The 27,793-nt window shown below is 41.9% G+C and overlaps 4 protein-coding genes across 7 annotated transcripts in view; 1 reads left to right on the top strand and 3 right to left on the bottom strand.

The window, feature by feature from the left end:
* Window positions 1–5,142, bottom strand: part of LOC129813105 (tectonin beta-propeller repeat-containing protein 2-like) — a 42,305-nt gene extending 37,163 nt beyond the window's left edge. Inside the window, 6 exon segments of the mRNA XM_055865289.1 lie at window positions 405–528; window positions 531–561; window positions 1,412–1,543; window positions 2,124–2,252; window positions 2,428–2,671; window positions 3,231–5,142. Of these exon segments, the coding sequence (XP_055721264.1) occupies window positions 405–528; window positions 531–561; window positions 1,412–1,543; window positions 2,124–2,252; window positions 2,428–2,649 (638 nt within the window). The 5' untranslated portion in view covers window positions 2,650–2,671; window positions 3,231–5,142.
* Window positions 5,143–5,407: 265 nt separating this feature from the next.
* On the top strand, window positions 5,408–10,339 carry znf839 (zinc finger protein 839). 2 transcript variants are annotated; one of them, XM_055865273.1, is made up of 8 exons: window positions 5,408–6,250; window positions 6,480–7,391; window positions 7,652–7,855; window positions 8,153–8,245; window positions 8,495–8,641; window positions 8,879–8,989; window positions 9,140–9,233; window positions 9,350–10,339. In XM_055865273.1, the coding sequence occupies exons 1-8, from the start codon at window positions 5,414–5,416 to the stop codon at window positions 10,036–10,038; spliced, it is 3,087 nt and encodes a 1,028-aa protein (XP_055721248.1). In that variant the 5' UTR covers window positions 5,408–5,413; the 3' UTR covers window positions 10,039–10,339. The 2 variants fall into 2 exon arrangements, with proteins under 2 accessions (XP_055721248.1, XP_055721246.1); XM_055865271.1 differs by having other exon boundaries at window positions 6,477–7,391.
* cinp (cyclin dependent kinase 2 interacting protein) lies at window positions 10,222–17,867 on the bottom strand. 3 transcript variants are annotated; one of them, XM_055865287.1, is made up of 5 exons: window positions 17,724–17,867; window positions 11,711–11,894; window positions 11,396–11,528; window positions 11,018–11,147; window positions 10,222–10,799 (listed from the first exon to the last, which is right to left on the bottom strand). In XM_055865287.1, the coding sequence occupies exons 1-5, from the start codon at window positions 17,728–17,730 to the stop codon at window positions 10,600–10,602; spliced, it is 654 nt and encodes a 217-aa protein (XP_055721262.1). In that variant the 5' UTR covers window positions 17,731–17,867; the 3' UTR covers window positions 10,222–10,599. The 3 variants fall into 3 exon arrangements, with proteins under 3 accessions (XP_055721262.1, XP_055721260.1, XP_055721261.1); XM_055865285.1 differs by having other exon boundaries at window positions 10,222–10,802; window positions 17,724–17,866; XM_055865286.1 differs by having other exon boundaries at window positions 10,222–10,802; window positions 11,711–11,891; window positions 17,724–17,866.
* Window positions 17,868–17,978: 111 nt separating this feature from the next.
* adprs (ADP-ribosylserine hydrolase) lies at window positions 17,979–27,758 on the bottom strand. Its single transcript, XM_055865281.1, has 6 exons — window positions 27,284–27,758; window positions 26,896–26,992; window positions 26,588–26,795; window positions 26,116–26,309; window positions 18,708–18,811; window positions 17,979–18,521 (listed from the first exon to the last, which is right to left on the bottom strand). Exons 1-6 carry the CDS (start codon window positions 27,468–27,470, stop codon window positions 18,166–18,168), a joined length of 1,146 nt encoding a protein of 381 aa, XP_055721256.1. The 5' UTR covers window positions 27,471–27,758; the 3' UTR covers window positions 17,979–18,165.
* Between the last annotated feature and the right edge of the window lie 35 nt (window positions 27,759–27,793).

Below are 27,793 nucleotides of genomic sequence, written 5' to 3'. Positions count from 1 at the left end.
GTTGTGAGGCCAGTTGTCTGGATGTCCTTTGGGTGGTGGACCATTTGCAATACATATGGGGAACTGTTGAGCGTGAAAAACCCAGCAGCGTTGCAGTTCTTGACACAAACTGGTGCGCATGGCACCTACTACTATCCTACTACCTACTATATTCCGTTCAAAGACACTTGTCTTGTCCATTCACCCTCTGAATGGCACACATACACATCTCAATTGTCTCAAGGCTTAAAAATCATTTAACCTGTCTCCTCCCCTTCATCTACACTGATTGAAGTGACATCGATAAGGGATCATAGCTTTCACCTGGATTCCCCTGGTCAGTCTATAACACGGAAAGAGCAGATGTTCTTAATATTTTGTATACTCAGTATAAGTTGTGGTACTTTTAATGAATAAGTGGCTACCTCTTCCTAGGCTTGGTGACCAGCTGCTGCAGGGTCTGTTCCTGGGTGTAGAACAGCAGGGATCTCTGATAAGAGGAGATGAGCAGGACCTTCTGACTATACTCCAGGTGGACTATGGCTGAAGCTCCTCAACCAGCAGCACTGGGTTACACACACCCTAAGGATATGAGCATACAACACACGTAAAAGCTCCAACCGCAATACTGGGTTACATACACCCTGAGCATTCTGGGTTACATACAGCCTGAGCATTCTGGGTTACATACAAACTGAACATTCTGGGTTACATACAAACTGAGGATACTGGGTTACATACACCCTGAGGACACTGGGTTACATACACCCTGAGGACACTGGGTTGCATACACCCTGAGGACACTGGGTTGCATACACCCTGAGGACACTGGGTTGCATACACCCTGAGGACACTGGGTTACATACACCCTGAGGACACTGGGTTACATACACCCTGAGGACACTGGGTTACATACACCCTGAGGACACTGGGTTACATACACCCTGAGGACACTGGGTTACATACACCCTAAGGACACTGGGTTACATACACCCTAAGGACACTGGGTTGCATACACCCTGAGGACACTGGGTTGCATACACCCTGAGGACACTGGGTTACATACACCCTGAGGACACTGGGTTACATACACCCTGAGGACACTGCGTTACATACACCCTGAGGACACTGGGTTACATACACCCTGAGGACACTGGGTTACATACACCCTGAGGATACTGGGTTACATACATCCTGAGGATACAACACATGTGAGAGAAGTGAGTTAATAAACAAACAGCACAGTGTGATTGATATATTTATAGATAACTGTTATTGGAGGATAAGGGAGTATAAAGGGGTAATAAATGCTTATGGCAAGTCTCATTATAACTGCATAATACATTATACCTGTAGGCTTTAAGTAAAGTGCTACTGAAAATTCACACAAAAAAGACCTTGACCCAAAATGAAAGAATGAAAGCTGCTATACCTGATCCAGGTCCACAGTAGAGTACACAACCTTTCCTTTGACATCACCAGAGAAGAGCTTCATTCCATTAGCACTCCAGGCCAAGGCAGTGACTGTGCTTTTGTGCAAACCAACCACATCAAATCGCCTTAGCTACAGAAAATAGAGGGACCTCAGTGTTTTGCTACAGAAATGGACACATTTACTAAGCACTTACTATGCTATGTTTGCACCTGTTCATTTTAGAAGGGAATAAAAAAGGGTTGGGTGGTATATGAATGTTTATACCGTCATACTGTTCCTGTACCATAACATAGTATAGTTTTCTAAACGTACAAATAAATAAATACAGCTATCAAATTACGAGCGAAGTCCCATAGCAGACGCTTTCTTAATGCTAACAATAGGCAAGCGAACATAAACTAATTGCAACACAGCTCATAAAGTTATACAACAATCACAAAGGGCTACTCACAGTTTGCTGCACGCAAAAAACAAATATTTAACAGCAGGGATCTTGATCCAGAAGAGGATTGATTGTCTTTGCTCTAACCAATAAGCATGATCTTGCCACCAAAATGTTTTTTTTTAATCATACTTTAGGTATTTCTAAACACCCCGGTATACAGTATATTACCCAAGCCTAGAATAAAATACAACAAAAAAAACAGCTCAAGAACACTATCTTTAGTCATATCAACAGTTCAGTTGATTGATTGGTTTGTTGGCATACCTGTTTGTTCCTGCCTGGAAGTTGAGACACCAGTTGAAAGACAGCAACCCGACCAAACGCCGTGCCCACTGCCACCAAGTCATCAAAACAACTGAGCAGCTTCACCGCTGTGATAGCTTCGGATTTCCCCTGGAAAGGTAACATGTTAAGAATGACATACTTACTTGGGGCAAAAACATTTACTTACATTTTTATTTATTTTTTAATCGCTAATATTTGGATGTTTGTTACCAAATTTGCTTTGGGGTGAAGGTGCAACCTAATTAAATCAACTAAGCAATGCCTAAAACAGTGGCATACTCACCTCTATGCTGTATTTATTAATCTGGCTGACCCGCCTGCAGTACAGATAGAGCATCCCATTACTGCTCCCCACAGCAATGTAATCTCTGTTGGTGTCCAGAGCAGTCAGGTAGACCACTACAGAGCGGAAGCCTTTCTGGACCTTGGCAGGTATTGCATTAAGCAAGTAGTATAGGGGACAGAACTCCCTCAGGGTGCTCTGTGGAGGAGTTGGGGCTGCCATAGTGCACAGGCAATGCTCTGCTCTGTTGACAAGAAAATGAGGCACGGCTATCAAACATGTGTGGAACGCATGGTGATACACATGACATGTATGGCATAGAATAATATAATATTTGGCTACCAGGCTTGGTATTTAGCTTGCTAGTTGCTGCAGTGGTTATCCTCAGGTTTTTCACACCTTCTACTAGCTAACAACAATCCACATGAACTGAAACTACCAGCTAGTTACATTACTGTGGTACCAGGCTTGGTATTTAGCTTGCTAGTTGCTGCAGTGGTTATCCTCAGGTTTTTCACACCTTCTACTAGCTAACAACAATCCACATGAACTGAAACTACCAGCTAGTTACATTACTTGGGCAGGTCAAAATTGAATTTGCCTGCAACCGAAAATATTGGATAACTAACGTGCAACCGAAAATATTGGATAGCTAACGAGCTTAGAATGAGCACAGCCAGACCAGGAGCTTTTTATCAGCAATTTTGACATTTCACTTTGAGACATGAGCTAACTAGATAATGTTGACTAACCTAGCTATCGTTACCTACAAATACAAAACACAAGTGTTTACACAGACTTACATAATATTATGTCCCTATATCCTGTTATCATATAGATGACACAAACGTTACGCTAAACTCATGTATAAAAGACAGCGCTGGCGACATTGCTATCGCATACTTCTATGATTTATTATTCGAAAACTTCAAGAGCTATGGTTGTCAACAACCCTACGACTTTCTAGTCTCGCGGGAATACAATGATACATGGCTGCCACCTACTGTGCCATATGAGAAGTTTATTCTCATAAAACATTTTTTTTTACAGGTTATCAATATTGTTCATTTTTCTCTGTTGTGTGTCAAACTAAATAGGCACCTTGATATTACGACCAACATTTGTGTATTCATGGACACATACAGTAATCCCAGTGAGTGACCTGCAGCATCCAGCTATGTGTATTGGCATTTCAATATGATAGACAAAGCAAATATTTGTTGGATCCAGAGCTTGAGGCTGGTAACTCTAATGAACTTATCCTCTGCAGCAGAGGTAACTCTGGGTCTTCCTTTCCTGTGGCGGTCCTCATGAGAGCTAGTTTCATCATTGCACTTGATGTTTTTTGCGAATGCACTTGAAGAAACTTTCAAAGTTCTTGACATTTTCCAGATTGACTGAGCTTCATGTCTTAAAGTAATGATGGACTGTAATTTATCTTTGCTTATTTGAGCTGTTCGTGCCATAATATGGACTTGGTCTTTTACCACAAATTAACTTTTAACAAGGCACACCTGCTAACTGAAATGCATTCCAGGTGACTACCTCATGAAGCTGGTTGAGAGAATGCCAAGTGTGTGCAATGCTGTCATCAAGGCAAAGGGTGGCAACTGAAGAATCTCAAATATAAAATATATTTTGATCGGTTTAAAACTTTTTTGGTTACTACATGATTCCATATATGTTATGTCATAGTTTATGTCTTCACTATTATTCTACAATGTAGAAAAGAGTACAAATAAAGAAAAACCATGGGATGAGTAGGTGTGTCCAAACTTTTGACTGGTACTGTACATCATTGGGTCGTACAGGAGCAGGCGGTTACATCCCTGAATTTGATGTAGAGATATGTCGAAACTAACAGATTAACTGTCAGTATATTTAGTTGAACCTTTGGCAATAGTACATGCTCCAGTGGGTGGAGGATGCTCCACCAGTCAGAAATGTAGTATGGTCAGATTCCCTGTCTGTATTGAACAGTTTATCATCTGGAAAATCTAATAGGAGTGACCTACTATTGGAGGCATTAATGTTATTATGGAGAATCAAGAGACTGGGAGTAGTAGTGCGATTCTGCTGGGTCCCAGCCCACCTGGGAGTGAAATAGTAGACCAGGTAGCCAAAATGGCTTTAAAACTAGATATAATTGATATTTGTGCTCCACTGGGTAGAAATGTGTGGTAGAAGAGGTAGGACTCAGAGCCCAAGGGCCAGCATTTATATGCCCTCCAAAGAACGGTTGGTGGACCAAGATTCAAGGGTCAGATTAAGAAGGAAGAGGTGGTGTTTGCTCAGTTGCATCTAGGACTTTGTACATTGAAATCGGCATTATATCTGGTTGGCAAGCATGCAAATGGTTTGTGTACAGAGTGTATAATTTATGAAACAGTGAAGCATTTGTTAATGTATTGTTGTAAGTACCGGTATGTGGAAGAGAGAAATATTGACGTGTAGGGTTATTGAGGTTGAATGGGGATCAGGGTGTTGAAAGGGATTTTGGGGATAGGTTGTTAGAAGTTAGTAGGGCTGTTTTTATTTTCTTAGTAGTACCGTATTATATAAGAGGGTTTCATTTATCTTTATTAATGGTTTCTTTATTCAGTCTGTGAACTGTGATTGACTACACACTCCAGGACAGTAGGCGGTGACATGCACCTCTAACATTTGTTTGCGGACCGCTATAATAATATAGAATACGAAGAACGGATACGGAAACGGCATATCAACGCTGGAGAAAAATATGAGAGCTACAGCTAGCAGTCTCTTAGCTCACGAAGTGAACTGTTTCCTTCTGTAGCGTTTAATGATTGCACCGTTTCACAATATTGCAATAACAACAAATTGGGACCATTGCAGTAACCTTTGTAGAAATATATTTTTAGAAACGTATTGGTTTGTAAAAATTTATCGAAATTCAAGTTACCTAACCTATCGATTGGTTCAGGATTGCACATGAATATATAGCTAGCTAGCTACAACAATCAAAATGGCCGACAACGAGAGCAATATGTCAAGTACAACAACAGGGGCAGATCATGTTACAGTATCTCAAGTTCCATGTGTTTCTGGATTGCAAGTTAACCAGAAGCATGTCGGCGAGAAATGCATTGAAGAAAATGCCACAGAGATCACCGAAGCGCAGGGCTTGACAGATTTCCTGCAAAGCTGCACAAAAGAGGAGACATTCGTTGCAAAGGACTCCCAGGAGGTTGTCAGCCAAACTGAAGACCATGAACAACAACCTGAACAGAACATAGTAACTTCTATTGTTGAGACCTCAGGTATTGCAACGGGAGCAGAGTATTCTACAGTCAGTGCTGACTTTGTAAATGCTCTTGCACCTGGGACCACCATCATTTATGTGCAACCAGATGGTAGTTTTGTTGAGGGATCAGGTCTGACTGAAGAGGAGCAGCAACAGCTAGTGGAGCAGTTGTCCAAACAACAGCTTATCACAGTGACTGAGAATGAGGCTGCTCGTCTGTTTGAACAAAATCAAGGCATCAAAACAGTCCCTACTACTTCGTCACAGATACAGTATACTATTCCCAGTACAGCACTGGCTCCCAACGAACTGCAACAAGTGATAGAGCAAGTTACCAAATCTCAGCAATTCATGGCCCAGACACCCAAGGGATCGGAGCAGGTTGTGACCACACTGGATCCCACAACTGGCTTGTTCACGACTGTAGCATCTTCAGAGATTGCAGTAGCAAGCCCACAGCCACTGGTCACTATGCAGAATGCATCACAGAAGCTGAAGAATGTTGCGAAACAAGTCGCACTTCAGTCCCACAATGGTACACGCCTGGTTCAGAAAAAGGTAACAACTTTTAGGATTTGTTTATGTATTCTATGTTATAATTTAGTTAGTAATACAAATTATTGATTGTGACTTTCACTGATATGTAGTATGCTTAATTGTCCAATTCTGTTTTTTTAAGGAGAAAAAAAGCTAATATTCGATCATTGCACTTTAATCAGCTGCATGAAATCTGTCTGGCAATTATGACCGCCACTGACATTTAATATTGTTTATATTTTACCAGCAGGAAACCATCAGAATCCAAGTCCAGATACCCTCTGGAAAGCAGGAGGGGAAAGGACCTACACAGACTACCATTTCAATCCCTCAACAGAAGAACTTGGCTGTGGCCAGTCAAGGCCAGCAAGTCAAAGTGTCTACGAACGGCAGTGTGAGCAACAGCCCCCAGATCATCCACATCACACCCATAGTTGGACAGCAACAGTACTTCCTACAGCAGAACCCTGGAGACCCTCCTATTCAGCTGCTACTGCAGAGCTCAACACCTGTGGTTGGGAGCCTGGTTCCCGTTGTGCACAAACTGCCCATACCTGTTCAGACCCCTGTCCAGCAGCCTTCAGGTAAGGCCCCGGTCAATGGCACAACAGTCACAGCAGTTAAACCTGCCACGTCTGTCTCCACAGTGGAAAAAGTCAAAAGGGTCAAAACCAGAATGAAAAAGGCACCGAAAATCAAAACGCGTTCCGGGAGGGTGTCCAGACCGCCCAAGTACAAGGTGAAGGACTATAAGTTCATCAAGACAGAGGATTTGGCCGAGAGCCATCAGTCAGATTCTGACGACTACTCTGAAATCAGTGTGGAGGAAGATGAAGATGGTGAGGATGGTAAAAAGGGAGCAGCATCTATGATTTACAGTCACAAGCGGAAGGCCTTTCAATGTGAAACGTGCGATAAAGCTTACATAGGCCATGGAGGTCTGTCCAGACACTACAGGCTGAACCCCTCCCACGGTGAACTGAAGTCACTTCCTGAAGGGACCTCTAAAACAGACAGCCCTGGTAAAAGCGCAGACGCTGGGCCCGAACATAAGAAGCCGACTGAAGAAAGTAATGCAAGCAGTGTTAAAAATACATCAGGTCCTGAGAAAAGTGAGGCCACAGAGAAAACAGCTGCTGCAATGTCAACCACTCAACAAAAAGTAAGACCCTAGAAAGTTTCCGTCTCAACCAATGTTGACAAAAAATGACCAATGGTATGTTTACAACCCATAGCTAATTTAGCCTAAAGCTAATATGGTTATGTTTGTCTGTTATAGTGCCAGTTTCTTGGACACAGACTAAGCCTAGTCCTGTTCTAAAAATACAAATCTCTTGAAATAGCTTTAGTTCAGGACTAGGCTTAATCTGTGTCTGGGAAACCGATCCATAGTGTTTTACTGATTCTGTTGTACATCCACAGGCGGATACCACAGCAACCCAAGGAGTAGCAGCTTCTATCAGGCAGGCTGTGGTCCAGACTCGGGGACCAGGGAGACCCAGAGGACGAGGCAGACCACCTACCAAAGCACACCCAGCGGTGAGACTGGGGCGACCTCCAAAGCTAGGAGGGGGAGCTGCCAGCGTGGAGCAGCAGACCCAGAGTAGGAAAGCATGGCTCAAAGAGGTACATCAAATTAAGCGTCAGGATTAGAAAACGTTACTACCATAAAAAATGTGCTCAAAAGCATTTTGTTCTAAGAATGCAACACGTAGCGATGCTGTGAGTATCACATCTGAAAATCATACCTACCAATGGTGCTAATGACAAAGGATAGGAATGTGTATATACTAGTGTGTATATATATATATATATATATATATATATATATATATATATATATATATATATATATATATATACTAGTGTATATATACTAGTGTATATACTACATACTTTAAACGTCACTTGTCCCCTGTTTAGGTGACACACGAATGTGACAATGAAGAACTAATGGAGACTGTGCTCCCTCGTCTGGCTAAGGTCATGACTGTCTGGGAGTTCCTCCTGATGAAGGTACGGTCACCACCTGAAAAACAATGCAATAAAAAACAAGTTACGCAATACATGGTTTTTGCTACACAATGTTTGAATGCATTGTGATATAGTGGGAAAATTGGATGATCACATTTTAGGCTTGATATGGAAGCTAATTACCTCTGGACAAATGGTGGATATTTTTATCATATTTTTAGCAACAGTCAAATAAAGAATAAGATGTTCTGTTTTTAGTTTACTGAATAAGTGTATCCCATTTAACCTAAGGTGGAGAAGGGGCGGCAACCCAAAACCCAGTTTTCGGATGTGTACCGGGAGTTTGAGAAGCTCCACAGTCAGGTGAAGAAGATGGCCCAAGACTACATCAGTAACCCTCAGGGTGTCCACATGGCCTTGGAGGTCCACAATGTAGAGGTAAAAGTTAATACATAATATTTTCCTACTAGCACTGACTTTGCTGATAACTACTTTGAGGGAAAATGTACTTGCCTACGACTGTGATATGTGGTTGTCTCACCCAGCTATCTTAAGATGAATGCACTAATTGTAAGTCACTCTGGATATGAGCATCTGCTAAATTACTAAATTGTTATTCCATCTTGGAATCAAAATGTAGAGTAAAATGTTCATACTGTACATCCTGTCACTTAGGTTGCCAAATCTCTTGGCATATTCGATGAGGTGAACAAGTTCAAAGTTCTGAACCCTCCAACTCAGCAGAATGTCACCGACATGGCAACCAAGAATGTCCACTACATGGAGGTAAGGAGAGCACTATTTAATTTAGGCCACACACTTCTCTACACTTATGGAATTATGGCATTATTATGGATTCTTTTCATAATAATGAATTGTTATGAGATGCTCAGACTTTAGTAATTGTTAGATTGATGTAAGTCTTTCTCTACCTAGAATTCTAAAATGTTACCTCCAACAAAGAGGTTTAAAATGGAAAACCAGGCTGGTGTTCAGATCCATCAGAACGGCATTAAGACTTCCACAAAAGGTATGTTGTATTTTTATACCTGATGCTACTAACAATTTGTGGATAGATATTTGCTATATGTCCAAAGCAGATCACTTTTCATTATCTTCTGCTTTATTTTCCCTGTATCCTCTCAGAATCAAGTGAGGCCAAAGTAGAGAACACCGCAACAACAAGCATGAAGTACATTTCACCACATACTGAGGTGGCCACCAAGAGCTCCGTGTGCCCTCAAGTCACTCAGACTGCTACCATCACACCACAGGTCATCTCATCTAACCCTGAGACGAACATAACACCCATGGAACTGATCCAGGATCACTTATCCAACAGCATGACAGAGACCGTTGACTCAGTAGGAGGAGAGGAGGCCATGGAGACAGATCAGGGTGTGTCTGGTACAGAACCTACCGAGGTCCTGAGCACCAGTGACATAGCGGATCAAATGAAGGAGCTAGAGAAGGCCTTGGCCACAGACCCAGTCGCAGTTGATCAGCAGCCCAGGAGTATTCAGCCGCAGCAGTCCAACCCTACCCCAGTCCAGCAGAGTGGCCTGACCCAGGCTGCCTCCACCTCCAGCGGACTAGGCCAGGTGGTAGTTCAGGAGGCCCAGGGCTGCCAGGAGGTCCAGGAGATCTACATCCAGACGGAGGGGCTGACCATGCACCTAGCAGAGGGCCAGGAGGGCGAATTGGCCTCGGAGCGCATCGTCATCGTCAACGGGCCTGACGGCACCACTATGCACATCCGCGCCCCTGAAGGAGTCCCTCTGGAAGCAGTCCACGCTCTGCTTGGTATTGAGGCTGAGGGGAAAACACAGCAGTGATGATTTGTTTTGTTCCTCCACACCCGGCCACATCTCTCTTTTCCATCTGGTGGATTTTAAGTGTATTCCTGGTATTCTTTGTAAATTTGTAAACGTTCTTTTCGTTGTGGTGTTTTCATCCTTTAACAAGTGCTTAGTTTGTGATATGTTTATATGTAGATAAATATCAAAGCAGTACAAAAACAAGTTGCACTATTTTATTACTTTTTATATATTTGGGTGTAACATTTTCCAAAAATAGGTTTCTAATACCATTGGAAATGAATGCAAATGAGGGGAAATAAAATCAAAAGTTAAGAAATTGTGGTTATTAATTTCCATGTTTCATTTGTGACTCATTGTTGCAGTACAACCATTTCATATGCTGTACAGTTGAACTAATTTTCCTAATAAAGGATGCGAGAACCAAATCATTCTATTATTTCATGGAGTTGAAACCAGCAGCATTGCTGTGCATGAGTTCCTTTGTAATGGCCATACAGTAGTTATCTATTTATGGACTTGTTAGTACAGCAGTCATACAAGTCCATAAACAGAATAGAATGTTCCAACTGAAGTTTGTTAAATTGGCCTATGCCCTGTCTCTAAAAGAAGACCCTCTAACAGTAACTTTGCCCTGTCATCTGTGTACGGCTGATACAGCCAGCAGGAGAGGTACACCATTGAAAGGTCTGGGTTAGTTGTGTGAGCTAGTTCCTGAAGAATAGCCTGTTTCAGAGTCAGTTCTTGCTTGTAGGCTTCATAGAGCTTGGAGGAGATGTCTGCTGCAATGAAAAGAGACATATTTCATAAAACATAAATGGTCCATACTAAAAACACCTCAAGGGCCAGATACAAATTAAGCCTACCATAGAACTAAAACGCAATTGAGAATCTCCATTGAAAGTGTTTTTTAGTCTAGAACTTGGTGTGGTCTGGGAAACCGGTTCAATGTGTATTTTCAAAGCACAGGGCATCTAAAACTGATTAATAGTCTCACCGAACTGTGACGTAGGCCAGGTCTGAAACAAAGGAGTTTGTCTTCCTCCTGTTCCATACTGGAATGTCTCCAGATCGATGATCCCCTTCTCAGAGGAAACTAACTTCTCCATTTTTGATACAATACGAGTCTGATAGAAATAAAAACAATTGTCAGTAATGACACCGACAGCACAATTGTAGCTTGGTCCCAGATATGTTTGTGTTGTGACAATGACCATTGAGTTTGCAAGACAGTACAAACAGATCTGGAACCAGGCTACAATTGTTGGTGTTTCCAGAGAGAAAAAGAGAAGGTAGAACCATCCTCAATCAAGATTTGGCAGATTCTTACACAATCTTTGGTTCTGTTCAATAATGGCACAAATGATCGACTCACCATTTTGTCCACGACACTTAGCAACTTGTCACACTCCTCTTCTAGTTCTCTACTGTTTTCAAATGCATTCTCTGAATTGGAGCTGGCAGAGGTGTCATGATCCGCCATCATGACTTGCATCTCTTTCTGTGAACTGATTTTAATAAAGGGATAAGGAGGGGTGCACTTTAAGAGGTCTCTCACATTGGCATGACTTTCCTCCCAATTCTGTCTAATAATCCATGGATTTATACATGTATTATTATCCTACTACAAATCTTACAACAACAGTTTCATTGGTAGAAACCACACATTGCAGAACATGGATTGACTTACCTTTTATTGAATCCTAAATTGACTATCTTATTTGCCGTGGTGGATCCTTCATCATTCATTCGGTCCCATTTCAGAATCAGATTGTGCCAGTCTGCTGCGTTGTCCTTCACTTTCCTTGCACTGCCAGTCACTGCAGACTGGGACTTTCTGCCAGGAGTGGTCGTCTCTGATCCTTGTAGGCCTACTGGGGAAAAGACAGAAACACTTCTATGTGTGGCCTAAAAGACACTAGCCTGCCTGCTAGTGTCTTTGGTGTGGCCAAAGATATGGGAAGAGGTAATTTACTGACAACCAGGTAATGGGTAGATGAATATATACAATTATTTTGTATTGCATAGATAGAAGATGAAATAAAACATAGCAAGTGATTCACCAGCTGACACAAGGCTTCTTACTAACTACCATTATGATTCTAAGGATGTAGCCAGAGCCATATATTTCATATTTAACAAAAATATAAATGCAACATGCAACAATTTCAATGATTTACAGAGTTACAGTTCATATAAGGAAATCGGTCAATTTATATAAATGTATTAAGGCCCTAATCTATAGATCTCACATGACTGGGCAGGAGCACAACCATGGGTGGGCCTTAGAGGGCCCAGGCCCAGCCAATCAGAATGAGTTTTTCCCCACAAAAGGGCTTTATTACAGACAGAAATAATCCTCAATTTCATCAGCTGTCCGAGTGGCTGGTCTCAGAAGATCCCGCAGGTAAAGAAGGCGGATGTGAAGGTCCTGGGCTGGCGTGGTTACAAGTGGTCTGCGGTTGTGAGGCCGGTTGGATATACTGACAAATACTCCAAAACGACATTGGAGGCAGCTTAGAGTAGAGAAATTCATATTCAATTCTCTGGCAACAGCTCTGGTGGACATTCCTGCAGTCTGCATGCCAATTGCACGATCCCTCAAAACTTGAGACATCTGTGGTGTTGTGACAAAACTGCACACAAAAAAAATTGTCAGAGATTCCAGTCACCCAAGTCATAGACTGTTTTCTCTGCTACCGCACGGCAAGCGGTACTGGAGCGCCAAGTCCAGGACCAAAATGCTCCTTAACAGCTTCTACCCCCAAGCCACAAGACTGCTGAACAACTAATCAAATGGCCACCAGACTATTTACATTGACCCCCCCCTCCATTTTTTTTGTACACTGCTGCTACTCGCTGTTTATTATCTATGCATATTCACTTTACCCCTACCTACATGTACATTGACTCGGTACCGGTACCCTTGTATATAGCCTCATTGTTGTTATTTTATTGTGTTACTTTGTATTCTTTTTTACTTCAGTTTATTTCGTTCTTCTTGAACTGCACTGTTGGTTAAGGGCTTGTAAGTAATCATTTCACGGTAAGGTCTTGACTTGTTGTATTCGGCGCATAAAACAAATAATGTTTGATTTGATTTTAGAGTGGACTTTCATTGTCCCCAGCAGGTGCACCTGTGTAATGATCATGCTGTTTAATCAGCTTCTTGATATGCCACACCTGTCGGGTGTAACGTCAATTTGAATAGTTTACTTCGCTACTTGAGTCATCTCTCTCACTCGCTCTCTCCCCGCCACCCAATGAGAGCATTTGTTGTTCCTCGACCACGAGACACTTGCATGGTCAATGCAGCATATGCAACAATGTTGATGACAACGATGATGTTTGCACTTTGCTTCTTAATATAAATCCACTAGCGTTATATAATTAATATTAGTTTGTGTTTCTTACATCTATCTGCAAACAGCTTGTTTGTCTTTTCTTCGCAAGTTGGGTCTAAATTTTGTTAGCCGCTAATGCTAATCACTAGTTAGCTGGCTAACTAGCTAATACATGTACTGAATCAGAGGACACATAATTAGCTATACAGCCTAATAATACCAGTGATGGTGTAGACCTAAATCAGCATGATGTTTGTATAACAGCATTTTCTAAATCAACGAGGAACACAAAGCATTAAGTAGCTAAGAGACAACCTTCAATGTAGCCAACGATTATAGGGTCCCCAAGGAAACACAACACTTTGGTTTCTACCTTGTCACAATAACTCCTCCCTGGCATTTTAATTCCTTGTCATGTCAAACAACACTGTATTCAAATTGTCAACTATTATATTCTAACTATAGAATTAGAATAATCATATTTCCATGATTCCAACAGTTCACACAAGTGTTTTAATCTCAATCACTAGCCAAATCGCAATTGTAACATTTGGTGAAAAATAAGGCCGAGATGATTTGCCCATATCGTGCAGCCCTATGTGGCAGTATGGAAATTATCTCAAATGAGTGCAGGAAATGCAAAAATGTATAAATGCTAAGTTAAAACTTAAATAAGTTAAATTGAACAGTATAAAAGAATCAGAATGGAGAACGACCCATTGAAATCCCTTAGAATATAGGTGTTGCCAACCTAGGGTTACGTAGTACTAAACTAATTTAACCAGATGGCGCTGACAAAGATGGTCATCTCGCTTCAAGCCCTTAGATCATGGAGAGGTCCAGGGCTCTCTTGAGCCTGAACATCCTGTCGTTGTACACTTTCTCTGGGAGACGCCGCAGGGCCTCTTTCTTCAGCTCAGGATGAGATAGCAAAAGCTCAGGATGCCCAGCCCGGCGGAGATACAATCTTCTGCAAAATCATTCGCAAGGAGATTCCTGCAAAAATATTATTTGAAGATGGACTTGAAGCGAGACTTGAAGTATTTCATTGCAGTATTTCATTCATTGCAGTCCTATGCAGTATTTCATTTTTTGTATGTATTATTTCTTACATTGTTAGCCCAGCAAATCTTAAAAGTCTTATTACATACAGCCAGGAAGAACTATTGGATATAAGACGGATGTCAACTTACCAACATTATGACCAGGAATACGACTTTCCCGAATGGGATCCTCTGTTTGGACCAACACCCAGGACAATGGATCTAATCCCAGAAGCCGACCCAAGACGACGGCGCCGCAGAAGGGGCAGACGGAGCGACCTGGTCAGGCTCCATAGACATGCACATCGCCCACCGCTTCAGAGTATACTACTCGCCAATGTCCAGTCTCTTGACAACAAGGTAGACGAAATTAGAGCAAGGGTTGCCTTCCAAAGAGACATCAGAGATTGCAACATTCTCTGTTTCACAGAAACATGGCTCTCTTGGGATACGTTGTCGGAATCGGTTCAGCCACCGGGCTTCCCCATGCATCGCGCCGACAGAGATAAACACCTCTCTGGGAAGAGGGGGTGTATGCTTCATGATTAACGACTCACGGTGTAATCATAACAACATACAGGAACTCAAGTCCTTCTGCTCACCCGACCTAGAATTCCTTACAATGAAATGCCGGCCATATTACCTTCCAAAAGAATTCTCGTCAGTTATTGTCACAGCTGGGTACATACCACCTCAAGCAGACACCAAGACAGCCCTAAAGAAACTTCACTGGACTCTATATAAAGTGGAAACCATATATCCTGAGGCTGCATTTATTGGAGCTGGGGATTTTAACAAAGCAAATTTGAGAACAAGGCTACCTAAATTCTATCAGCATATTGATTGCACTACGGGTGGGTTTCTTGACCACTGCTACTTCAACTTCCGCGATGCATACAAAGCCCTCCCCCGCACTCCCTTCGGCAAATCCGACCATGATGCCATCTTGCTCCTACCGTCTTATAGGCAGAAACTCAAACAGGATGTACCCTTGACTAGAACCATTCAATTCTGGTCTGACCAATCAGAATCCATGCTTTAAGATTGTTTTGATCACGCGGACTGGGATATGTTCCAGACCAGCCTCAGAGAATAACATCAACCTATACACTGACACGGTGAGTGAATTTATAAGGAAGTGCATTGGAGATGTTGTACCCACTGTGACTATTAAAACCTACCCTAACCAGAAACTGTGGATGGATTCGCGTAAAACTGAAAGTGTGAACCACCGCATTTAACCATGGAAAGAGGTCTGGGAATATGGCTGAATTTAAACAGTGTTGTAGTTATTCCCTCCGCAAGACAATCAAACAAGTGAAATGCCGGTACAGGGACAAAGTGGAGTAGCAATTCAGTGGCTCGGACACGACACGTATGTGGCAGGGTCAACAGGAAATCACAGACTACAAAAAGAAAACCAGCCATGTCACAGACACCGACGTCATGCTTCCAGACAAACTAAACACCTTCTTTGCCCGCTTTGAGGATAATACAGCGCCACCGTCGCGGCCCGCAAACAAGAACTTCTCTATGGCCGACATGAGTAAAACATTTAAAAGTGTTAACCCTCGCTAGGCTGCTGGCCCAGACGGCATCACTAGCTGCGTCCTCAGAGCATGCGCAGACCAGCTGGCTGGTGTGTTTACGGACATATTCAATCGCTCCCTATCCCAGTCTGCTGTCCCCACATGCTTCAAGGTGGCCACCATTGTTACAAAACCAAAGAAGGCAAAGATAACTGAACTAAAGGACTACTGCCCCGTAGCACTCACTTCTGTCATCATGAAGTGCATTGAGAGACTAGTCAAGGATAATATCACCTCCACCTTACTGGCCACCCTAGACCCACTTCAGTTTGAATACCGCCCTACCAGGTCCACAGACGATGCAATCGCCATCACACTGCACACTGCCATATCCCATCTGGACAAGAGGAATACCTATGTAAGAATGCTGTTCATTGATTACAGCCCCACATTCAACACCATAGTACCCTCCAAGCTCATCATCAAGCTGGAGACCCTGGGCCTCAACCCCGCCCTGTGCAATTGGGTCCTGAACTTTGATGGGCCGCCCCCAGGTGGTGAAAGTAGGAAACAACATCTCCACCCCGCTGACCCTCAACACTGGAGCCCCACAAGGGTGCGTGCTCAGCCCCCTCCTGTACTCCCTGTTTGCTCACGACTGTGTGGCCACGCACGCCTCCAACTCAATCGTAAAGTTTGCAGACGATACAACAGTAGTGGGCTTGATTACCAACAACAACGAGACAGCCTACAGGGAGGAGGTGAGGGTGTGTGGTGTCAGGAAAACAACCTCTCACTCAAAGTAAACAAAACAAAGGAGATGACTGTGAACTTCAGGAAACAGCAGAGGGAGCACCCCCCTATCCACATCGAAGTGACAGCAGTGGAGAAAGTGGAAAGTTTTAAGTTCCTTCGGCATACACATCAACGACAAACTGAAATGGTCCACCAACACAGACAGTGTGGTAAAGAAGGCTGATGAAATTTGGCTTGTCACCGAAAATCCTGACAAACTTTTATAGATTCACAATCGAAAGCATCCTGTCGGGCTGTATCACAGCCTGGTACGCCAACTGCTCTGCCCTCAACCGCAAGGCTCTCCAGAGGGTGGAGACATATATTGAAAGCATTTTGACATGGTTTGATGTGATATAACTATCAGCCATATTTAAATTGTATTTATGTTAAGATGCACAATACATCACCGGGGGCAAACTACCTTCCCTCCAAGACACCTACAGCACCCGATGTCACAGGAAGGCCAAAAAGCTCATCAAGGACAACAACCACCTGAGCCGCTGCCTGTTCACACCGCTACATATATACTGTATTTTATACCATATATTGCACCTTCCCTATGCCGCTCGGCCATCGCTCATCCATATATTTATATGTACATATGATCATTCACCCTTTAGATGTGTGTATTATGTAGTTGTTGGGGAACTGTTAGATTACTTGTTAGATTTTACTGCAGTCGGGAACCAGAAGCACAAGCATTTCGCTACACTCGCATTCAAATCTGCTAACCATCTGTATATGAAAAAAACAACTTGATTTAACTTTTATAATTAAAAAACATAAAATAACGTCATACCGTCATTTTTTATTTTTTATACCGTGATATATTTTCTCCATATCGCCCAGACCTAGTAGCTTGCTACCTCTGGTCCAGGGCATCGTTCGAAGCTAGCTAGCTCGCTCAGCGGTGGTCCAATCAATCAACATTGAATTTGTTAACACCATCCACCTTATTCGCTAACACAAGACTGGAGTTATTGCCTTACCTTCCATTGTTATTGTATATCCATGGTTTATACTATTCAAGTGAATTTAGTTTATTGAAATACTCTTGTACTTTCTGAAACACACATTTCTTCCAAAGTCAACTTCCGCATATTTCTTCTTCTGGGTCTGTGACAGACTGTCAGCACCCGTGAAAATACCGCCACCTACCTCAGAGTACTGAATTACAAGGGATCTCAGTGTCTTGCACCTCCCAGTACATTCTCATTAACACACACACAAATACATCATAAAGCTTCTGACATTAAAAACTGTTTATTAAATACTTTTCTCCATCAAAAAGATGACATACAGTAACTCATGTTAAATCCATAATGGGGGTTTTCATGACAGACTAATTTGTTCAACAGATGACAGGAGGACCACAGAATAAGATGATGTATGAAATAGCTATCAATGTATGTTTATCTCTGTCAAAGTCATTTATTGGTTGGGGGGGTCATGTGCTGCTGTGTGTGGCTGACTGTCGGTCCCAGAGTCTCCCTCAGCTGGTGCCTGGTGGTACAGAGTGTGTAGGCGCTCAGCATTTATATCAGCATCCTCTGCCCCTTCACAACACCGCTGCCAGATTTGGGGGATAGCATCGATTCCATAGTGTGCCCCTGCAATGGCCCCTGCCATGCAGGCAATGGTGTCTGTGTCTCCCCCCAAGGCCAGGCTGTACGCCATTGTCCTCTCCAGGCCACCATAGCGCTCAGGCAGACCCTCCCGGGGTTCCAGGCAGTGCAGCACACAGAAGATGGCAGTAGGGACAGAATGCAGGGCTGCAATGCCATTGCCTGAGTACAAACACAGAAAGAAGTACATATTTAGAGTGAACTAAAATTGATAGTCTATCATACTAGCTAGTGATAAGTGATAAACTAGTAAATTATATTCCAAGACCAGTAGAGAATAACACAATTCTAGAGGGATAATACCACCATTGAATATAGATTGTATTTACCCCATAAGTCAATACTGACCTAACTCAGATATGACCTCTTCAATGCTGACACTGTTGTTCCTTTCCATCAGGTCCTTGACTCTGTGCAGTCGATCACAGAATGGGAACTCTGACTCGCTGAAGCTGGAGATACAAAACAGAACAAGAAAAATTGAGAACCAAAAACTCTCCTCCATGCAACAGTTATTTCTTCAAGCACCCTAGAAAAGGCGTACCCTTATGTTAGAATTCGTCATTGGGCAATTCCACGACAGGATAGCCCAGAGTCAACTCTGGAAATTGTTGTTTATTGTTTCAAACAATATGTCTAAAAATAAGCCAAATCAAAAAATGGGATCTTAATAATATTTTAAATTGTTGAATAAATTAATGTAAAAAAATGTTTTTATATAAATTATTTAGACACTCCATATTTTAGCATATACAGTTCACAGATCATAGGGTCTTACAGGAGGCACGTATAGGTCTACCATGTGCCTAAAATTGCACCTTTCATCATCACATTCTCAAAAATAGTCAGCGATACAAAATGTGAAAAGCATATCAAACATCTTTCCTCCCAATTAAGTTTCAATGTGAGATTTGCCAACATTCTGAGATACCAAAATTATTTTTGGGCAATCCTGGCGTGGAAACAGCCCATTTATTTGTATTTATTTTTTACCTTAACTAGGCAAGTCAGTTAAGAACAAATTCTTATTTACAATGACGGCGTACCAAAAGGCCTCCTGCGGGGACGGGGGCTGGGATTTAAAAATATAGGACAAAACACACATCACGACATCATTCTCTAATTGCACACTATTACTCATGTTTACAAGTACAGACCAGTCAAAAGTTTTGGACACACATACTCATTCCAGGGTTTTTCTTTATTTTTACAATTTTCTACATTGTAGAATAATAGTGAAGACATCAAAACTATGAAATAACAAATATAGAATCATATAGTAACCAAAAAAAGTGTTAAACAAACCAAAATTTATTTTATATTTCAGATTCTTCAAAGTAGCCTCTGTTTGCCTTGATGACAGCTTTGCACACTCTTGGAATTCTCTCAACCAGCTTCATGAGGTAGTCACCTGGAATGCATTTCAATTAACACATGTGCCTTGTTGAAAGAAATTCCACAAATTAACTTTTCTTCTTAATGCATTTGAGCCAGTCAGTTGTGCTGTGACAAGGTAGGGTTGGTATACAGAAGATGGCACTATTTGGTAAAAGACCGAGTCCACAAGTGCAGTCGCAAAAAACATCAAGCGCATGATGAAATTGGCTCTCATGAGGACCGCCACAGGAATGGAATACCCAGAGGTACCTCTGCTGCAGAGGATAAGTTCATTAGAGTTAACTGCACCTCAGATTGCAGCCCAAATAAATGCATCACGGAATTCAAGTAACAGACACATCAACTGTTCAGAGGAAACTGTGTGAATCAGGTCTTCATGTTCGAATTGCTGCAAAGAAACCACTACTAAAGGGCACCAATAAGAAGAGACTTGCTTGGGCAAAGAAACACGAGCAATGGACATTAGACCGGTGGAAATGTGTCCTTTAGTCTAGAGTCCAAATTGGAGATTTTATTTTTTTTGCAACGAGGTGTGGGTGAAAGGATGATCTCCCCATTTGTATTTCCCACCATGAAGCATGGAGGAGGTGTAATGGTGCTTTGCTGTTGACACTATCTTATTTATTTAGAATTCAAGGCACACTTAACCAGCAAGGCTACCACAGCATTCTGCACTGATACGCCATCCCTTCTGGTTTGCCTTTAGTGGGACTATCATTTGTTTTTCAACATGACAATGACCAGAAACACACCTCCAGGCTGTGTAAGGGCTATTTTACCAAGGAGACTGATGGAGTGCCGCATCAGATGACCTGGCCTCCACAATCTCCTGACCTCAACCACATTGAGAAGATTTGGGATGATTCGGAGCACAGAGTGAAGGAAAAGCAGCCAACAAGTGCTCAGCATATGTGGGAACTCCTTCAAGACTGTTGGAAAAACATTCCAGGAGAAGCTGGTTGAGAGACTGCCAAGAGTGTGCAAAGCTGTCATCAAGGCAAATGGTGGCTATTTGAATATATATTTTTGGTTACTACATGATTCCATGTGTTATTTAATAGTTTTGATGTCTTCACTATTATTATACAATGTAGAAAATAGTACAAATAAAGAATAACCCTTAAATGAGTAGGTGTTCTAAAACTTCTGACCAAAAAGTGTATATTCCTGCTACCAGTCACTTTTCAGCCCTGTTTACATTTATATCCTACTACGAGTCATGTTTTATGTATAAACCTACCTCAACCACACCAGTCTACTGCACATTGAATAATGCATAAATATCATACCCCCCAAAAAATGCTAACCTCCCGTTACTGTAATGGTGAGAGGTTAACACGTCTTGGGGGTATGATATTTGTGCGTCTACAACTTTGTCACTCATCATTATTCACAATTAATTCAGGACTATCCGTAATCATGGTACCATTCTCATTACTGTATAAGTGTTTTGAAACATATTGTATTCTTATTTACAATAAGAGACTCCAAAATGACACAATGCCTTATTTACCATTTCTATTGGGCACAAAATAATCTGAAACACAACCAAAACAAACAGCAAATGCATGCAACAAATTTGTAGAATAACAAGCTCAATGTAGTCATTTCGTGTTGTAAATATGGGACCAAATACTAAACTTTTGACTACTTTAATACACATATACACCACCGTTCAAAAGTTTGGGGTCACTTAGAAATGTCCTTGTTTTTGAAAGAAAAGCACATTTTTTGTCCAGTAAAATAACATCAAATTGATAAGAAATACAGTATTGACATTGTTAATGTTGTAAATGACTATTGTAGCTGGAAATGGCTGATTTTTAATGGAATATCTACAGTTGTAGTTGGAAGTTTACATACACTTAGGTTGGAGTCATTAAAACTTGTTTTTCAACCACTCCACAAATGTGTTGTTAGCAAACTATAGTTTTGGCAAGTCGGTTAGGACATCTACTTTGTGCATGACACAAGTAATTTTTCCAACAATGGTTTACCTACAGATTATTTCACTGTATCACAATTCCAGTGGGTCAGAATTTTACATACACTAAGTTGACTGTGCCTTTAAACAGCTTGGAAAATTACAGAAAATGATGTCATGGCTTTAGAAGCTTCTGATAGGCTAATTGACATCATTTGAGACAATTGGAGGTGTACCTGTGGATGTATTTCAAGGCCTACCTTCAAACTCAGTGCCTCTTTGCTTGACATCATGGGAAAATCAAAAGAAATCAGCCAAGACCTGTCTGGTTCATCCTTGGGAGCAATTTCCAAACACCTGAAGGTACCACGTTCATCTGTACAAACAATAGTACACAAGTATAAACACCGTGGAACCACGCAACCGTCATACCGCTCAGGAAGGAGACGCGTTCTGTCTCCTAGAGATGAACGTACTTTGGTGCGAAAAGTGCAAATCAATCCCAGAACAACAGCAAAAGGACCTTGTGAAGATGCTGGAGGAAACAGATACAAAAGTATCTATATCCACAGTAAAGCGAGTTCTATATCGACATGACCTGAAAGGCCGCTCAGCAAGGAAGAAGCCACTGCTCCAAAACCATCATAAAAAAGCCAGACTACGCTTTGCAACTGCACATGGGGACGAAGATCGTACTTTTTGGCGAAATGTCCTCTGGTCTAAAGAAAACAAAAATAGAACTGTTTGGCCATAATGACCATCGTTATGTTAGGAGGAAAAAGGAGGAGTCTTGCAAGCCGAAGAACACGGTCCCAACTGTGAAGCACAGGGGTGGCAGCATCATGTTGTGTGAGTGCTTTTCTGCAGGAGAGACTGGTGCACTTCACAAACTAGATGGCATCATGAGGGAGGAAAGTTATGTGGATATATTGAAGCAACATCTCAAGACATCAGTCAGGAAGTTAAAGCTTGGTAGCAAATGGGTCTTCCAAATGGACAATGACCCCAAGCATACTTCCAAAGTTGTGGCAAAATGACTTAACCTGTTTGGCGTGCAAGCCCGACGTCGGTACATTTATGACAACAGCCAGCTCAAAGTGCAGGGCGCGAAATTGAAAAGATATTTTTTTTTTATATTTACCTTTCACACATTAACAAGTCCAATACAGCATATGAAAGGTACACATCTTGTGAATCCAGCCAACATGTCCGATTTTTAAAATGTTTTACAGGGAAGACAAAATATGTAAATCTATTAGCTAACCACGTTAGCAAAAGACACCACTTTTTTTACTATAACAGTTTATTACTCCATCAGTAGCTATCACAAATTCGACCAAATAAAGATATAAATAGCCACTAACCAAGAAACAACTTCATCAGATGACAGTCTTATAACATATTTATTGTATAGCATATGTTTTGTTAGAAAATGTGCATATTTCAGGTATAAATCATAGTTTACATTGCAGCTACAATCAGAAATTGCACCGAAAGCAGCCATAATATTTACAGACACCAAGGTCAAATACCTAATTACTCATCATAAAACATTTCTGAAAAATACATAGTGTACAGCAATTGAAAGACAGGCTTCTTGTGATTCCAGACAATATTTCCGATTTATTAAATGTTTTACAGCGAAAACAAAATGTAGCGTTATATTAGCGTAGCCACAATAGCCAGAAACACTTGGGCGCCGACGACCAGTTCACATGCACGACAGATATTAGAAATAGCATCATAAAATGTTTCTTACTTTTGTTGATCTTCCGTCAGAATGTTGGACAAGGTGTCCTTTGTCCAGAACAGTCGTTGTTTGGATCTGGAACGGCAAATTTCCCTCTTCATTTAGCATGGGCACTTGCCAAGTGGCACGGATCTCTCCAACGTCAACAAAGTCAGAGAACGGAACACGTCAAAACTCCCGAAAAAATTTCAATAATCTGATTAAACTATATTGAAAAAACATACTTTACGATGATATGGTCACATGTATCAAATAAAATCCGAACCGGAGATAGTAGTCATCCATAATGGCAGCTAAACAGAAGGCAATCCCACTGTCCAACTGGCGCTGCCAAGAGTACCGGAAATGAGGGACACGTCATACAAAGAGCTTGTATTCCAATTCAGAACAAGATGAACACAAAATTTCTTCTCTCACAGCCTCTTGACAAGCAGGGGAAGGTCTATGAAGTGTACGTAGACTCTTACGTTTTATGCCCATGTATAGGCAGGAAGTTGAACAGAGCATCGATTTCAGACATTCCACTTCCTGGTCAGGAAATGTGCTGCAGAATGAGTTCTGTTTCACTCAGAGAAATAATTCAAACGGTTTTAGAAACTAGAGAGTGTTTTCTATCCAATAGTAATAATAATATGCATATTGTACAAGCAAGAATTGAGTACAAGGCCGTTTGAAATGGGCATCTTTTATTTGGCTACTCAATACTGCCCCTTGCAGTTAAGGACAACAAAGTCGAGTTATTGGAATGGCCATTACAAAGCCCTGACCTCAATCCTATAGAAAATGTGTGGGCAGAACTGAAGCATGTGTGAGCAAGGAGGCCTCCAACCCTGACTCAGTTACACCAGCTCTGGCAGGAGGAATGGGTCAAAATTCACCCAACTTATTGTGGGAAGACAGTGGAAGGCTACCCAAAATATTTGACCAAAGTTAAACAATTTAAAGGCAAGGCTACTAAATACTAATTGAGTGTATGTGAACTTCTGACCCACTGGGAATGTGATGAAAGAAATAAAAGCTGAAATAAATTGAATTTTTACTAGGATTAATTGTCAGGAACTGTGAAAAACTGAGTTTAAATGTATTTGGATAAGGTGTATGTAAACTTCCGACTTCAACTGTACATAGGCCCATTATCAGCGACCATCACTCCTGTGTTCCAATGGCACGTTGTGTTAGCTAATCCAAGTGTATCATTTTAAAAGGCCAATTGATCATTAGAAAATCCTTTTGCAATTATGTTAGTACAGCTGAAAACTGTTGTGCTAATTAAACAAGCAATAATAGTGCAGGTGCTTCTACACCTGCATTGCTTGCTGTTTGGGGTTTTAGGCTGGGTTTCTGTACAGCACTTTGAGATATCAGCTGATGTAAGAAGGGCTATATAAATACATTTGATTTGATTTTAAACTGGCCTTCTTTATAGAGAAATTGAGTATCTGGAGCATCAGCATTTGTGGGTTCGATTACAGGCTTCAAATGGCTGGAAACAAAGAAATTTCTTCTGAAACTCGTCGTTCTATTCTTGTTCTGAGAAATGAAGGCGTGAAATTGCCAAGAAACTGAAGATCCCGTACAACGCTGTGTACTACTCCCTTCACAGAACAGCGCAAACTGGCTCTAACCAGAATAAAAAGAGGAGTGGGAGGCCCCGGTGCACAACTGAGTAAGAGGACAAGTACATTAGTCTGTCTAGTTTGAGAAACAGACACCTCACAAGTCCTCAACTGGCAGCTTCATTAAATAGTACCCGCAAAACACCAGTCTCAACGTCAACAGTGAAGAGGTGACTCCGGGATGCTGGCCTTTAAGCAGAGTTGCAAATCAGACTGGCCAATAAAAATAAAAGATTAAGATGAGCGAAAGAGCACAGACACTGGACAGAGGAACTCTGACTAGAAGGCCAGCATCCTGGAGTCGCCTCTTCACTGCTGACGTTGAGACTGGTGTTTTGCGGATACTATTTAATGAAGCTTTTTAAATCAGAACAACAGTTTTCAGCTGTGCTAACATAATTGCAAAAGGGTTTTCTAATGATCAAGTAGCCTTTTAAAATTATAAACTTGGATTAGCTAACACAACGTGCCATTGGAACACAGGAATGATGGTTGCTGATAATGGGCCTCTGTACGCCGATGTAGATATTCCATTAAAAATCAGCCGTTTCCAGCTACAATAGTCATTTACAACATTATCAATGTCTACACTGTATTTCTGATCAATTTGATGTTATTTTAATGGACAAAAAAATGTGCTTTCTTTGAAAAACAAGGACATTTCTAAGTGACCTAAAACTTTTGAACATTAGTGTAAGTGAATTTGTCCCAATACTGTTGGTCCCCTAAAATGGGGGGGACTTTGTACAAAAAGAGCTGTAATTTCTAAAACGTTACACCCGATAAGGATGAAAATACCCTGAAGCTGACAGTCTGCACTTTAACCTCAGACATCATATAATTTCAAATCCAAAGTGCTGGAGTACAGAGCCAAAACAACAAAAAATGTGTCACTGTCCCAGTACTTTTGGAGCTCAGTGTATATTATTATTACTACTACTATGATCACTGCATTGTTGGGAAAGAGCGCTCAAGGTAAGAATTTCACTGTACTATTTTCACTGGTTGTATCCTTTGAACTTGGTAAATAAACGTTGACACTTTTTTACTATCTGTTTAAGTACTTACACTCTTGAGTCACTGCGAGCAGCATCTTCTGCTTCCACCTCCTCCATCTCTGAGATGAGTTTGTTGATAAACGTAGGCCTATGTGGCAGTTCCAAACCCCCCTGTAAAGAAAGGTGGACCGCGAGGGCCTGGAGCACTGCTCCATTGTAACCCAGAGAACAGGAGTGGGTCAGCATCGCACCAAGCCTGGAGTACTGGGAGCAGAGAGGGAGAGAAATAGAAGATACAGAGATAACAGAGAGAGCGAGAGCAGAGAAAGAAAGAGAGGATTTAAGTATGGCAGTGCCCAGCAAGATGAAGACAGTCAAATTGGAATGGTTGTTAGGGTGACAGTAGCCTTATATCCTCCTCAAACAGAAAATCTGTTGAGTTTCTAGCTGGTTTTCTATCTGAGGAGGATGCAACCAGCAAGGACGGCCAGTAATGGTAGCCATTGTAGCCACTCGCCCCCACCACACATTCTATCACTAACCCTCCTAATGTCAACTGGGTTACTGAAAGCCAGCGCAAAAGGTGCAGCCCTCATCGCACCACCATTCCCAAAGGAGCCGTGGCCACTGAACTGAGCCCGAGCCGGCTGAAAGACATCATTAAGGTGTGGAGATGCAAGCTTCCTCAACACCTGGATCACACCTGCCCCGTACCCCCGCCCTGGAGAATGGCTGTATTCCTTTGCAAACCTGCAGAGAAAAAGCACCCAAACAAAATATTTACATTTTATAGATACTCAATACTACTGAAACTGTAATACACAGACAGACCTTTAACTGTCTACTTTACCTGCGTGCCATGTCTTGCTCATCGAACCCTGCCCTGGTCAGCAGAGACTGGACAACACAGCGCGTCATGGCAGTGTCATCACTGTACTGCAGAATACCTGGACACACACACACACACACACACACACACACACACGATGACGACGATATGGTAGTGTGGTGGTGGGTGTCTGATATTAGGCTTAGAGGCACATTCACAGAAGACTGTTATAAATGTGTAGCCATTTCCCATTAAATATAGGTTATTGTTGCATTGAGCAATCCACATATTTTATAGAGATTAGGATTAAGTGGGGAGGGGGGCTGAGGTAGATGCATGGTGATACATTTGAGTATTTGTACTGAAGTCTATTGTTTTTCAATATTAGTAGTGATCAATCTTGTCTCACCATCGCCGCGACTCTCATCCTCCAATCCGTTCAAATGCTGCAATACACGGTCCATGGGCACCTCCTCTGCACCTTCAAATTCTCCACCAACGCAGTCTCCCAGCACCGCAGCAACCAGTGCACCGCGGAACCGAGACAAAGAGGCTGGTCCTCCCGCTCCCCCTGACCGCACCGCAGTCATGGCCATGTTGTAACTTGTGAATGACTTTTGCTTGCTAAATTATCTGTACCCCCCTCTCTGTACAAGCGATTGATCTCCAGTTCGCTGACGATAGCTAGAACAAATCAACAACAATGTCGAGTCTCCTTTCCTGCTTCCTGTTGACGTTTAGTTGACTATTTGACCTATGAGAAACGTTGAGCGTTGCAGCTGGGAATAAACGATTTCGCTAGAACAATAACTAACCCAAGATAGTTCATCTGTGTCGTTTTCAATGGTATAAAATGAACCATAGTGGGCAGAACAAGCAAGGAGGTGGGATCGAACTATTGAGATTCTATTGGTGAGTT

This window comes from Salvelinus fontinalis, chromosome 16 (genome assembly GCF_029448725.1).
Source record: "Salvelinus fontinalis isolate EN_2023a chromosome 16, ASM2944872v1, whole genome shotgun sequence".
Classification (NCBI taxonomy): Eukaryota; Metazoa; Chordata; class Actinopteri; order Salmoniformes; family Salmonidae; genus Salvelinus; species Salvelinus fontinalis.
Note: the sequence above shows the minus strand (reverse complement) of the source record. Positions and strands in the feature narration are given on the sequence as shown.